Source organism: Hypanus sabinus, chromosome 15, assembly GCF_030144855.1.
Source record: "Hypanus sabinus isolate sHypSab1 chromosome 15, sHypSab1.hap1, whole genome shotgun sequence".
NCBI classification, from domain to species: Eukaryota; Metazoa; Chordata; class Chondrichthyes; order Myliobatiformes; family Dasyatidae; genus Hypanus; species Hypanus sabinus.
In genome coordinates, this window is record NC_082720.1 from 41,912,166 (window position 1) to 41,926,043 (window position 13,878).

Here is a 13,878-nt window from a genome sequence, read left to right on the forward strand (position 1 = left end):
CCTGTTGGACAAGCTCAAGGGCTGAGGCTCCTCCAGCATTGTCACTACCCGCCGCACTCACAGTCACACCCTCTCGGTCCCTGACCACAGACCAAATATGAGGCAGCTGATCTAATGTGTGTGACCACCTCTTGAAACAGAGAATCCCGGTAACTCTCCCCCTCCCTGATGTGCTGCAGTGTTTGAAGCTCAGATTCCAGGTCATCAGCTTTGAGCCTGAGATCTTCCTGCAGTCAACACTTGCTGCAGATGTAGTCACCAGGAACCACAATGGGGTCCACCAGGTCCCTCATCACGCAGCTACCGCTGAAAAGAGTTTTCAGGATTATAGGGGCTGGTGAGGGAGGGTCTGCAACTTGATAAGCTGGATTGCTCTTATACTGAGCAATCATAGACTTCATAGACTGAATTGGTTCTTCATTGCTTTCTGAGATTTAATGCACAATCGGAAAATTCTCAATACACTGCGTAAATCACAAGATTACTTCTGTTAGCCTCACCGAAATTTTAGAAAGGAAAAATGTTGCTCTTAATATGAATGAATATTTTCCTTATATTCATGGAACACAAATGTCCCTTTTAAAATATTTTGTTTTATAAGATGTCCTTAATTATGAAAGAATAATATAAAATAACTGTCAAAACAATTGAGAAAACTAATGAAAATAATAAGCCAACACATTAATTCTGCTCTCAATGTTAGTTTTAGATGGTTAATCTAATCAAAATCCATGCAGTTTTTTTCAAATGTTCTATCAGTTTAATACAGTTTTTATCTGATTTATTCAGGAAGTTCCAGCCTTAGAATTGATGTTTGCAGATGTTCTGAAACCCAAAGCAACTATTGTCAATCTATAATCCTGCTAATGCAGAAAATTGCACAATTAGAAATTTAGTTTTGGGGGAGAAACAGAATTTGCAGAGATTATGGAATGTTATCATTTAGATTTAGAAATTGTTGTTTGAATGCAAACAAATTATGACAAAAATTACCACCATGGTGCTTTTCATGCAGAATATATTTATGTTGTTATTCTCTCCAAGCTTTCATTACCATTAGTACTTGTAATTTATGACAATTTATAAAATGAAGAATCATTATAAATGTATTATTTTATGAGTGTAGCTTTGAGTGGGTTGGAATTAAAATTTAATGATAACTTCAGTGTCAGTAACAGGAAAACTCCAATTTTTTACTGTCATTTTTTTTACCTTAATCAAAGTTTCAACATTACAGACAAATCAAATTATCCACTTTTACTATTTGTGGTATTATAATCAAACCATCTATGTTCCACGTAGAATATAGAACAATACAGCACAGGAACAGATCTTTCAGCCCCACAATATGTATGCTGAACATGATGCCTAAACAAAATGTTATCAGCCTGGACATGTTCCATATTCCTCCAACCCCTGTTTGTTCATGCATCTGTCTACAAGCCTCTTAAATGCTACTATTGTAACTGCTTCTATCAATATCCCTGACAGCTCATTCAAGGCACCTACCAGAATCTGTGTGTAAAAAAACCCACGGCTGTGCACATCTTCCCTTAATTTTCCTACTCTTACTTTAAATGCATGTCCTTTAAATGCATGATGACATTTCTACTCTGGGGAAAACCCTATCTATGTTTCTCTTAATTGTAAAGGCTTTGAACAGGTCTTCCCTCAGCCTCTTATGCTCCAGAGAAAATAACTTGTGTTTGTGCCGCCTTTCCTTTCAGCTCGTACTCTCTAATCCAGGCTGAATCCTAATAAATCTTATCTGTACCCTTTCCAAAGCTTCCATATCCTTCCTGTAATGGATTGGACATAATTGCACACAATATTCTAAGGGCAGCCTAACCAAAGTTTAGGCTCTAACTTTAACCATTATGTCGTTTTTTGAGAAGATGTTCAGGGCACACTTCAACTCCATTTTTCCAGACAATCTTGACATGCAATTTACTACCAGTAAAAATAGGTCTACAGCAGATACAGTCTTCCTGACCCTACGCTTATCTCTGGAGCATCTGGAGCATCAGATTACTGTTTATAGACTATAACTCTGCCTTGGGAGTTATCCCAAGCTAACTCATCACAAAACTCTGCACCCTGGGTGTTATTGCTTTCAACTACATCCTTGTTTTTCTGACCAACAGACCACAATCAGTAAGGATAACAACTCATCTATCACAATTATTCTCAACAGTGGTGCTCCTCAAAGCTGCATCCTCAGTCCCTTGCCCTACTTCCCGCACACTCAGGAGTGTGTTGCCAGATTTTGCTCTAAGTCCAACTACAAGTTTTCAGATACCACTGTGATGGACTGCATCACAAGCAATGATGAGTCAGATTAGAGGAAGTATATAGAGAGTTTACTGATACAGTGTCATGACAACAGCCTTGCTTCAATGTCAACACTGATTTCAGAAAGTTGAGGGGTGGTGGTGTACATGCTCTTGTCTACATCTACAGTATTGAGGATGAAAAGGTTGAGAGCCTTAAGTTTCTCGGTTTGAGTATAACCAATATCCTGTCCAAGTCCAACCACAATGATGGTTGAATTAAAAGCCATTATTACAAAGCAATTAGGTGTGAAAGGGAAGGCCAGTAAGGAGGAAACTAGGCAAAATACTGGAGGAACTCAGCAGAAACCATCCTGACCAACAGCACCACAGTGTGGTAAGCCAGGTTTCACAGCCGCTGAGCTGTGGTGAAGGCGGCCCAGCGAATTGTCAGGATGGGGCTCCCAGGACTGGACACCATCTATTACAGCAGACTCAGGAGGAAAGCAATCAAGATAACCAGAGACACCACGCTCCCTGTTTGACCCGCTGCCATCCAGCAAAAGGTTCAGGACACTAAAAGCCAGAACAAATAGACTGAGGAACAGCTTCTACCCCAGAGCTGTGGCCTCCATCACACCACTCCCACAGAACAAGACTGAAACTGTGAGCACACACAAGGACTCAAATACTTGCACTAATGGCACTTTGTGCACTACTGTGATATTCTGGTGCTGCTGAAACTTATTTTCTGCTACTTATCTATCTAATACTGTTTTTCTATTACTGTCTTGTTTTTATCTACCACTTTGTTTGATTGCCTGCGAGGAGGCCAAACAGAGTTTCATTGTACCTATGTATAATGACAATAAAGATCATTCAATTGAATTCAATTCAGGTCAGGCAGCATCCATGGAAATGAACAGTCAATTTTCCAGGCTGTCTTCAGAATGATAAAGGAAAGGGAAGGACACCAGAATAAAAACATGGGGGGAGAGGAAAGAGGATAGCTATAAGGTGATAGGTGAAGCTAGTAGATGGGAAAGATTAAAGGTCTGGAGAGGAAGGAATCTTAAAGGAGATCAGACTGGACCATAGAAGAAAGAGAAGGAGGAGGGGCACCCAGGGGAGGTAATAAGCAAGTGAGCAGATGTAAGAGGCCAGAGTGGGGAATAGAAGGAGAGGGGAAGGGATGGTTTTTTTTTAACTAGAAGGAGAAATCAATATTTATGCCATCATGCTGGAGGCTACCCAGATGGAATATAATGTATTGCTCTTTCAACCTAAGGGTGGCCTCGTCATTACACAAGAAAGAGACCATTGACTGACAGGTCAGAACAGCAATAAGAAGTAGAATTAAAATGTTTGGCCATCAAGTAGTTCTGCTTTTGGAAATTCTTGACAGGGCTGTCCTCAACTTTTCATCAACATAGAGGACACCACATTGGGAGCACTGGAAACAATGGACGACCACAGCAGGTTCACAGGTGAAGTGCTGCCTCACCTGGAAGAACTGTTTGTGGCCCTGAATGGAGGTGAGGAAGGAGGTGAATGGGCAGGTGCAGCACCTTGGCCGCTAGCAGGGATAGATAAGTGCTGAGAGGGTGATTACTGGGGAGGGATAAATGGACAAGGGAATCACAGGGGGAGCAATCCCCATAGAAAGTGGAGAGTGGGTAGGAGAGGAGGTAAAGATGTGTTTTGTGGCTCATGCAGTGGTAGATGAGGAGAAGGGGAACTCAATCACTGTGAAGACAGCAGCATCAATGGTGGAAACAAAGGAAACCCCGTTCTCTGAAGAAGCAGGACATCTCTGATGACCTGGAAAGGAAATCTATTTGCTGAAGCACAAGTTTCCATTTGGATGAAGTGTGTTGCAAACAAATGTTGAGGAGAAACTAGGCACTTGTTTTTAAACTGCAAATGTCATTAGACCATAAGTGCATAAGATTTAGGAGCAGAATTAGGCCATTTATATCAGTCTGCTCCACGATCTCATCATGGCCCAACCAATTTTCCTTTCAGCCCCAATCTCTTGCCTATTCCCCTTAACTCTTCATGCTTTGACCAATCAAGAATCTATCAAACTTAAATACATATAAAACCTTGGCCTCTACGACTACCTGTTGCAAAGAATTCCACAGACTCACCACTCTTTGGTGTAAGAAATTCCTCCTCAACATTCTAAAGGGATACCCCTCTATTCTGAGGCTGTATCCTCTGGTCTTAGACTATCCCACTATAGGAAACACCCTCTCCATATCCACTCTATCCAGGCCTTACAACATTCGATAGGTTTCAATGAGGTCACTCGTCAGTCTTCTGAATTCTAGTGAATACAGGCCCAGATCCATCAAATGGTCTTCATATGACAAACCATTCAATGCTGGAATCATTTTTGTGAAGCTCCTTTGAACCCTCTCCAGTTTCAGCACTCCAAATGAGACATCAACAGTGCTTAATAAAGTCTCAACATTACATCCATGCTTTTATAATCTGACAAAAATGAATGCTAACATTGCATTTTCCTTCCTCACCACAGATTCAACCTACAAATTAACCTTTAGGGAATCCTGCATAAGGACTCCCAAGTCTCTTTGCACCTCAGTTTTTTGCATTTTCTCTCTATTTAGAAAATAGTAAAACCTTTAATTTCTTTGCCTATTCTCCCAATCTGTCTAAGTCCTTCTGTAGACTCTCTACCTCCTCAAACCTACTTCCACTCCACCTATCTTCATACCATCTGTAAACACTGCAAAAAAGCCATTGATTCCATCATCCAAATTATTGTCCTATAATGTAAAAAGAATCGGTCCCAACACCTACCTTGGTGGAACATAACTAGTCACCCAGCAGCCAACCAGAAAAGGCTCCATTTATTCCCACTCTTTGCCTCCTACCAATAAGCTACTGCTTTATCCATCCTAGAATCTTTCTTGTAATTTCATGGGCTCATAGCTTGTTAAGCAACCTCATAGGTGTTACCTTGTCAAAGGCCTTCTGAAAATCCAAGTATACAACATCAACTGATTTTCCTTTGTCTATCCTGCTTGTTACTTCTTCAAAGAATTCCAACAGATTTGTCAAGCAAAATTTTCCTTTGAGGTAACCATGCTGACTAGAGCCTATTTTATCATGTGCAATCCAACCATGTCCCCTGAGACCTCATTCTTAATAATTGACTCCAACATCTTCCCACCAATTAATTTACTTTAATGATATTGAAATAAAAGGAGACATTTATAAAGGCAAGAAAATAGCAGAAATACCAATCACTTGCTGGTGATGTCAGGAGCAATGTAACCCTATAGTTACAGGATAGTATTACAATTAGTTATAAGAAAAAATTATTATCAAGGAGCCAAGCTCCCCCCCTCCATTGGATTTCCATAAAGAAAATTCTTAGGATGGATGATTACTCTGCAGCAATATTTATTAGATATGAAGTGATTTATTAACCCAAATGCATGCCAGAAACCTCAGACATGGGAAAAGAACATTTAATATGTAAAACAACAATAAAAAATAATGGTGCTTAATGGTGACAGATCCTAGGAGTGGATCATTCCCAAGCATTGGCTTTAAATTGTGCTGCTGAGGATATTATCCAGAATTATCCTCAATTCCTCAATTCATATCTTTTTCTTAAATTAGGCTAGAAATTTGTAACTACTCCATTATTTGAGAAAGTTAGGATAGGCAAATCAGGAAACAATAAATCAATTCACTTAATATCTATTGCCAGGAAGTAGTGAAGAATGGTGTATCTGGGTATTTCAAAAATCTTAGCAGGAAATGTGGTTGAGGAGGGGAAAAAAGGATCAGCTATGATTGAATGGCGGAGCAGACTTGATGGGCCAAATGGCATAAGTCTGCTCCTTCGTCTTATGGTCATAAATTGTACCCATTGAGTTATCATAGAACATAGTTCAGTACAGCACAGGAAAAGACCCTTTGGCCCACAATGTTGTTCTGAACCAATTAAATTAGCAATCAAATGAGCAACTAAACTAATCATTTCTGCCTACGCAACATCCACATCCTTCCACTGAAAGTCCCTAATGTTTCTGCCTCTCCCACGACCCTGACAGTGCATTCTAGGTACCAACCAGTCTGTTACAATAAACTTTCCTCTGAGCTCCTTCAAACTTATCCATTTCACCTTAAATGCATGCCCTCTGCTATTAGACATTTCAACCTTGGGAAAAAGAAACTATCTATTCTATCTATGCCTCTCATTGTCTTATAAACCTCAACCAGATCTGCCCTTAGCTTCCGCCACTCCAACAAAAATAACCAAGTTTGTCTACCTACTTATTATATTACGTGACCTCTAATTGAGGCAGCATCCTGGTAAACCCCTTCTGTGCCGTCTCCAAAGTCTTAGCATCCTCCTGTGATGGGGCAACATAGCATTGTGTGAAATACTCCGGATGTGGCCTAACTAGATGCTTATAAAGCTGCAACGTAAACTCATGATTTTTGAACTCAATGCCTCAAATAATAAAGATAAGCGTGCTATAAACCTTCTTTGATCACCCTATCAACATTTGTTCAAAGTTCACTTTCAGGGATAAAGCCTAATAAACCTGTTGAATTTTTTTGGAAAATGGATAGAGAAAGAATGTGTGTTTGTTATTTATCTGGGTCTTCAGAAGGAATTTAAAGAGTCATGGTGAGTTGAGTACCTGATGTCAGATTATTGATCTTGGAAGGAAATTGTCTGAGTAATAGGATTCTGACAATAGGAATAATGGATAGTTACTGCGATTGGCAAGATGTGGCTGGAGTTCTCCTAAGGGACTACATTAGTGTTTTGGCTATTAAATTATCCACTGAGATAATGGGATTGAAAGCCACATATACAAGTATGCCAATTAAACTAAAACAGGCTTTACATATTTAAGTTTGCCAGTGAAAGAGGAAGAACAAGTTAAAATAGTCTCAGTAGAACAAGGATGTGGACAAGTCAGTGGCTATTTTAGATCAGATATTTCCTAATCACAAAAAGCTAAAACAATGCTCCAAGCAAATTTAGGGATCCAACTACATGTCCTGTAAAGAGGACCCACAGAAAATAAACATAACGGCTAATGGAGTGTTAGAAACATAGAAAACTTACCGCACAATACAGGCCCTGTGGTCCACAATGCTGTGCCGAACATATACTTATTTTAGAAATTACTTAGGGTTACCCATAGCCCTCTATTATTCTAAACTGCATGTACCTATGCAGGAGTCTCTTAAAAGACCTTATTGTATCCACCACTGCCACCGTTGCCGGCAGTCCATTCCACGCACTCACCACTCTGTGTAAAAAAAACTTCACCTGACATTTCCTCTGTACCTGCTTTCAAGCACCATAAAACTGTGCCCTGTCATGTTAGCTATTTCAGCCCTGGGAAAAAGCCTCAGACTATCTACACAATCAATGCCTCTCATCAACTTATACACCTCTATCAGGTCACCTCTCAGCCTCTGCCGCTCCAAGGAGGAACGGCCTCAACCTATTCTCATAAGGCATGCTCCCCAATCCAGGCAACATCCTTTTAAATCTCCTCTGCACCCTTTCTATGGCTTCTACATCCTTCCTGTAGTGTGTTGACCAGAACTGAGCACCGTACTCCATGGTTGATGAAGGTCAATGCGCCGTGTGCCTTCATAACCACACAGTCAACCTGCACAGCAGCTTTGAGTGTCCTATGGACTTGGACCCCAAGATCCCTCTGAACCTCCACACTGCCAAGAGCATTATCATTAATACTATATTCTGCTATCATATTTGACCTACCAAAATGAACCACCTCACACTTATCTAGGATGAACTCCATCTGCCATTTCTTGGTGCAGATTTGCATCCTATCAATGTCCTGCTGTAACCTCTGACAGCCCTCCACACTACCACAACACCCCTAACCTTTGCATCATCAGTAAATTTACTAACCCATCCCTCCACTTCTTCATCCAGGTCATTTATAAAAATCACAAATGAAGGTTTCCCAAAACAGATCCCTGAGGCACACCATTGGTCATGCAGAATATGACCCACCTACGACCACTCTTTGCCTTCTGTGAACAAGTCAATTCTGGATTGGTAAAGCAACATCCCCTTGGATCCCATGCCCCCTTACTTTCTCAATAAACCTTGCATGGGGTATCTTATCAAATGTCTTGCTGAAATTGCATTCCAGCTTTTGTATTCTAATTCCCTTGAAATGAAAGCTAACATTGCTCTCGCACATTATCGGTACATGTATCCGAACAGAATGAAAAGCATTGGTTTTGCCTGCCACAGAAACAGATTATGCCATACATTATTAAACCAAGAAGATGGAATGCAGAATATCATGTTTCAGTTACAGAACATGTTCAGTGCAGGTTAACAAATGATGTGTAAGGCCCTGTTGATGTAGGTTAGGAGACCAAGAGTGTATCTTTCAATGTACTGTATCTGAATGAATTAATGAACTCCATTTAAGAGTTTGATATAATTGGGATAGAAATTGCCCATGAGTCATTGTGGTTTGCTCTCTCAGACTGTTTTATCTTTGTCCGGATGGAAAAGGTGAGAAGGTAGAACGATTGAAGTGGGGGTTCTAAATGATGTTATCTGTTTTCCTGCGGACGCGTGAATATCAGTGTAAGGGATGTTGATTGGTTGGGCTACATTCACAACTCTCTGCAATTACTGTGGTCTTGGGCACAACTATTCCTATACCAAGCTATGATACATTAGGAACATGGCTTCACTATCCTGGACTTCATTTAGGTTAAGTCTTGAGGTGGGCAAATAAAAATTAGCATTCTATTCCTAAGAATTCATGCCAGTGGGTGACTGTATTGAAATTCTCTAGTATTAAAACAACCCGATACAATAAATAGAAAAATGCTGTTAAGGGAGCTCAGTACTAAGCTTTCATGGACAAACTGAGAGCTTTAAGTTGTGATTGTTATATGTACAGAATAGTAAAGATTTGAAATTTCTTTTTCCTCACTTCAAATTGATGCTCAGACGATTATTCTTTATAAACTAAATCAATTATATTATTAGCTAAAAGTCACAACAATAAATGGATAAATGGAGATAGGTTGCTTGCTGTTTATCAAGTCATAGAATTTTACAGCACAAAGGCTTGCCTTTGAGCCCACAGAACCCAATTGAGCATCAAACACAGATTAATACTAATCCCATTTTATTCTCCAAATGCCCAAAGATTCTACTATTCACCAAGGGCAATTTATGGTGATCAACTGATTACTTACCTGCATGTCTTTGGGATTTGGAAGGAAATTGGAGCTCCTGGAGAAAACCCACATTGTCACAGGTAACATGAGCATACTCCACACAGCCAGCACTAGGGATGCTTATCAAACCAAGGTCATCGCCACTACAAAGCAGTGTCAGAACTATCTGCACCACTCTGCCATCCAATGCTTATAAAATGGAATGTTGCAGGATTTTGATGAAATTAAAATACTGTGAAGATGCAGCATTTCTGATTGTGCAGATATGGTGATTTTATTCTGCAAATATAATTCCTTATTTATAGCATGATTTCAAACTTCAGGATATAAATCTTTCACTCTAAATTTCTGAAAAGGAATTAGCTGTAAATCAATTAAATACTGTTTTGAATTTTAGCTTCAAGACGTCATAGTTTAATAATCATCTCTGAATTCAGGTGCAGATTGCAAACAAGATATGTTATAACATGTTATAACATTTTTTACAGATGAACTGATCCAAACACAGATTTGATGAAATAAAGAAAGTCAATTTTGACTGAAATTTTATCATCTATATGAAAATGATATAATCAACATTATTGTTGTACAATTGTGGTATGGACTAAAATACGTATACACATAAATATATTCATGCCACTCTCATGTACTTAGATAATAAATAGATATTTACCTAACACTAAAGGTGGTACAAGCACTTACAGGTCATTTAGTGAATACAATATTTTGTCACTGAGTACAATGAGACAGTATTTTATCACTAACTGACAATCACTGAATGAACTCCAATAATCGGAAGATATTTCTTTATTAAATAACCATTAATTGATTGTAATAACCATTGACAATCTCTTCTTCTGAGTGAATGGACTAATGTCAAAGTAAGCATTGGTCAGTAGAGGTATATTTGTAAGACATTTGAGTAACATTGGAGACATGAAGCTTGGTACTGGAAAAAGCATTGTGGGTCACTGTGAAGCATGAACTAAAATATAGCAAGCTGATGAAAAATCAAATGCAAGAAGAGGGTATTGTTCCAAAAGTCAGCTTTAAATTTATTATGATAACAGTTTTATTTAATATGTGAATAATATATTAATACTATATTAAAGTTTCAACAGTGCTCTACTTACCTTGTTAATGAGTTCTCCTATCATTCCATCCCATTTTCCATTACTTAATAGTTTACCATACTGATTATCAGGAGCTTGATAGATTTGATACTTAAAGCCAAGATGCTCTGAAAGTGCATTCAGAACATCTATAGAAAAACCATAGAATTCTTTACGTTGACCAAACATGTTCTCTGATACCATAACAAATGGAGCCACCTGCAAAAAAAAGATAAAGGAAAAGGATCAGATCAAAAGTGTCCTGTTCCTTTCTTTAAAAAAGTAACCTTCAGTGTTAATTTTCACAGGGACTTAATACTCAAAACATGCAGTTAACTAAAATTAGTTGCAGTTTTCTCCAAAATGCTTTAATTTTCTTTTCAAATATTCATAAAGAGAATGTATATTTTTAAAAGAAAACTATCTACAAGTTAATCTAGATAAGATAAATGTGCATTAGAAATATTCTTATCTAAAACAATAAAAGATAAATAAATAATTTTAAAAAAACTGAATTAGAATTTTCTACCATTCAGCTGTTTGGTTTGCGTATAATTTATTTAAGTGGGAAGAAAATGATCATTACAAAGACCCATCGTTTCCTTGATGTTCATCTGCTAAGGAAGATCTGCAGAAAATATCAGCAACATAAATGGCAATCCAGTTATCATGACTATCACTATCTTTAACTACAATGCTTATGCTCAAGGTAATTGCTGAGAGAGAAGGTTTGAATGATAGTCTCCAATGAAGAGGTGCCTTAAACTCTGACAAGAAAATAATACTTCAGTGTGATGCTGCAGGGATCAAAGAGTTTGCATACTATCCATGATGTAATATAGCAATATGAATATTAAAAAGATCTTTGGTGACCATATATTTGAAATGGCCAGGTAAACTTGCATTGACTAATATTATCAAATACAGAGTAAGTATTTGAAAATCAAAATAACAGCAGATGATGGGAGATGGAGATAGCGGCAATGATTGAAACAATAACAAAAGTTTAAAAAACTACAGATGTTGGAAGGAAGTTCTGATGAAGGGTCAGTGACCTGAAACCAATGCTGTTTCTCTTTTCATAGATGCTGTCTGATATGTTGAGTGTTTCCATCATTTTCTCTTTTTATTACAGAAGAAATAGCTTGTGAAGCAATGTAAATGCAAGGATTTTGCTGCTGCTTATACATTACACTGTCTGCACATCAAAACAAATAATGAAATATGAATTGCCTTATAACATATTTTAGACATGTGTTATGATGTCATATATTTGCAAATGTCTTCTTTCTTTCAATGCAAGTTTATCCGTTAAAACTGAAAGAGTTGATTCTGACAGTAAACCCTTGTTTCGTCAGTGAATGTTATTCGCTAATTAAAACTGATATTTCCGGAGTTACACATGCCCTTGAATGCCACTGGATATTGTCTTCAGTAGACAATGAAAAATTATTTAATCTGTCAGAAATTAAGGGCAAGCCTGATTGACAGGTTCGTTGGCAAGACTGATGGTAGGGGAGCTGCATTGCCTCAGTTGTCGCCTGGACCAGACCCTTATGCTTTGGGGTCACCTGTACCTGCCCAGGGGAGGAGCCAGCAGAGGCAACCTGGCTGGGTGACCATTTATATTGGGGTGGGGACTCACTCCTCCCATTGGTGCGGCCCTCCAGTGTTCACTTGGTGAAAGACAAGCTGGATTGCATACATCTGCAGCTGCACTAGTGCGTGATGATCAGGCTGCCAAATGCTTATTCTTTCCAACAACATCCATGCACCATCAAACTACAGGATATGACGTTCAGGGATTGGGTGATTTTACTATATTTTTATGACTGTATGTTTGTGCTATCATAATTATATGTACTTTATATGTCCCTTGTGCTGTGTATGACTATTGGTACTATATTTTGGACCTTGTCCTTGGAGGAATACTATTTTGTTTGGATTTATTCAGGAGTACACATGTATGACTCAATGATAATTAAGCCTGAGCTTGCATATAAATCAGTCACAGTAATGCACAATACACTGTCTCAATAAGCAATTTCCACAGAATATTTAGAGGTATTTATGTTGTCTCACTAATGCACTGTAAAGATGCATCAAAACATCCTTATTTTTATACTCTTTTAAAGGTCAATATTCCATTAATCTTTCTATTAACTTGCTAAAGTTGAATGCTAATGTTCTGCACTTCATGTTCTGGGACCGTGGATCCTTTTGTACTGCAATGTTTTATAGTTCCATTCTTCTTAAGTAATCAATTTACTTTTTCAGTTTTCCTTCTGAACTGAATAACCTCGCAGATTCCCATATTGTACATCATGTGTCAGCTTGTCCACTCACTAAATTTAATCAGTCTTAAGGTTCTTTATGCCCTCCTCACAACTTGCTAATTCACCTTTGTAGCGTCAGAAAATTTGTTGACAGCTTCATTAAACTCAACTATATAGATCATAATTAGCTGAGGTCCCAACACTGATCTCTGTGGTTACTCAAAAAAGCTGCTCAGTCATTAGTTAAACCCATTACTAATTTTAATTAATATCTGAGGAAATGTAGTTTATGATTCATCTTCTTATTCCAGCTTGACCCTGAATCCTGATCCTCACTAAATGTCAATCTGAAAATCACTTATTTCTCCTGTTTTCTGTTATTAACAGAATATTTCACACACACAGGTGCTTTCTTATCTTGAACAGTAATTAACCATATAGCATATAACCATATAATAATCACAGCACGGAAACAGGCCATCTCGGCCCTCCTAGTCCGTGCCGAACTCTTAATCTCACCTAGTCCCACCTACCCGCACTCAGCCCATAACCCTCCACTCCTTTCCTGTCCATATACCTATCCAATTTTACCTTAAATGACACAACTGAACTGGCCTCTACTACTTCTACAGGAAGCTCATTCCACACAGCTATCACTCTCTGAGTAAAGAAATAAGCATATAAATCAGTCTTAATGTGGAATCTTATCAAATGCTTTCTGGAAATCTAGAGTCTTTCTTCTAAGTGACACTCAATTTCTCATTATATTTTTCTTTCAGTAAGCTGATTATTTGCACTTTTTACAACACTTCTTCTTTCAACAGGCTATAGAAAAATCTTAACCAGTCCTTTAGATAAGGACTCCATTGATCAATCAACAAACACTACTTTCACTTCTTGTATCCATGTCCTCCATGCACATTTTACGCTCCTGGGTAACATCCATCTCCCAAATTCACCATTTCTATACTGTTA

At 38.3% G+C, this 13,878-nt stretch overlaps 1 protein-coding gene across 1 annotated transcript in view; it reads right to left on the bottom strand.

Annotated features, from left to right (window-relative positions):
* LOC132405150 (glutamate receptor ionotropic, delta-2-like) overlaps positions 1-13,878 on the bottom strand; it is a 497,754-nt gene that overhangs the window by 84,869 nt on the left and 399,007 nt on the right. The window contains exon 10 of the mRNA XM_059989852.1: positions 10,649-10,846. Coding sequence (XP_059845835.1) covers positions 10,649-10,846 — 198 coding nt within the window. The remainder of the gene's footprint in view (positions 1-10,648; positions 10,847-13,878) is intronic.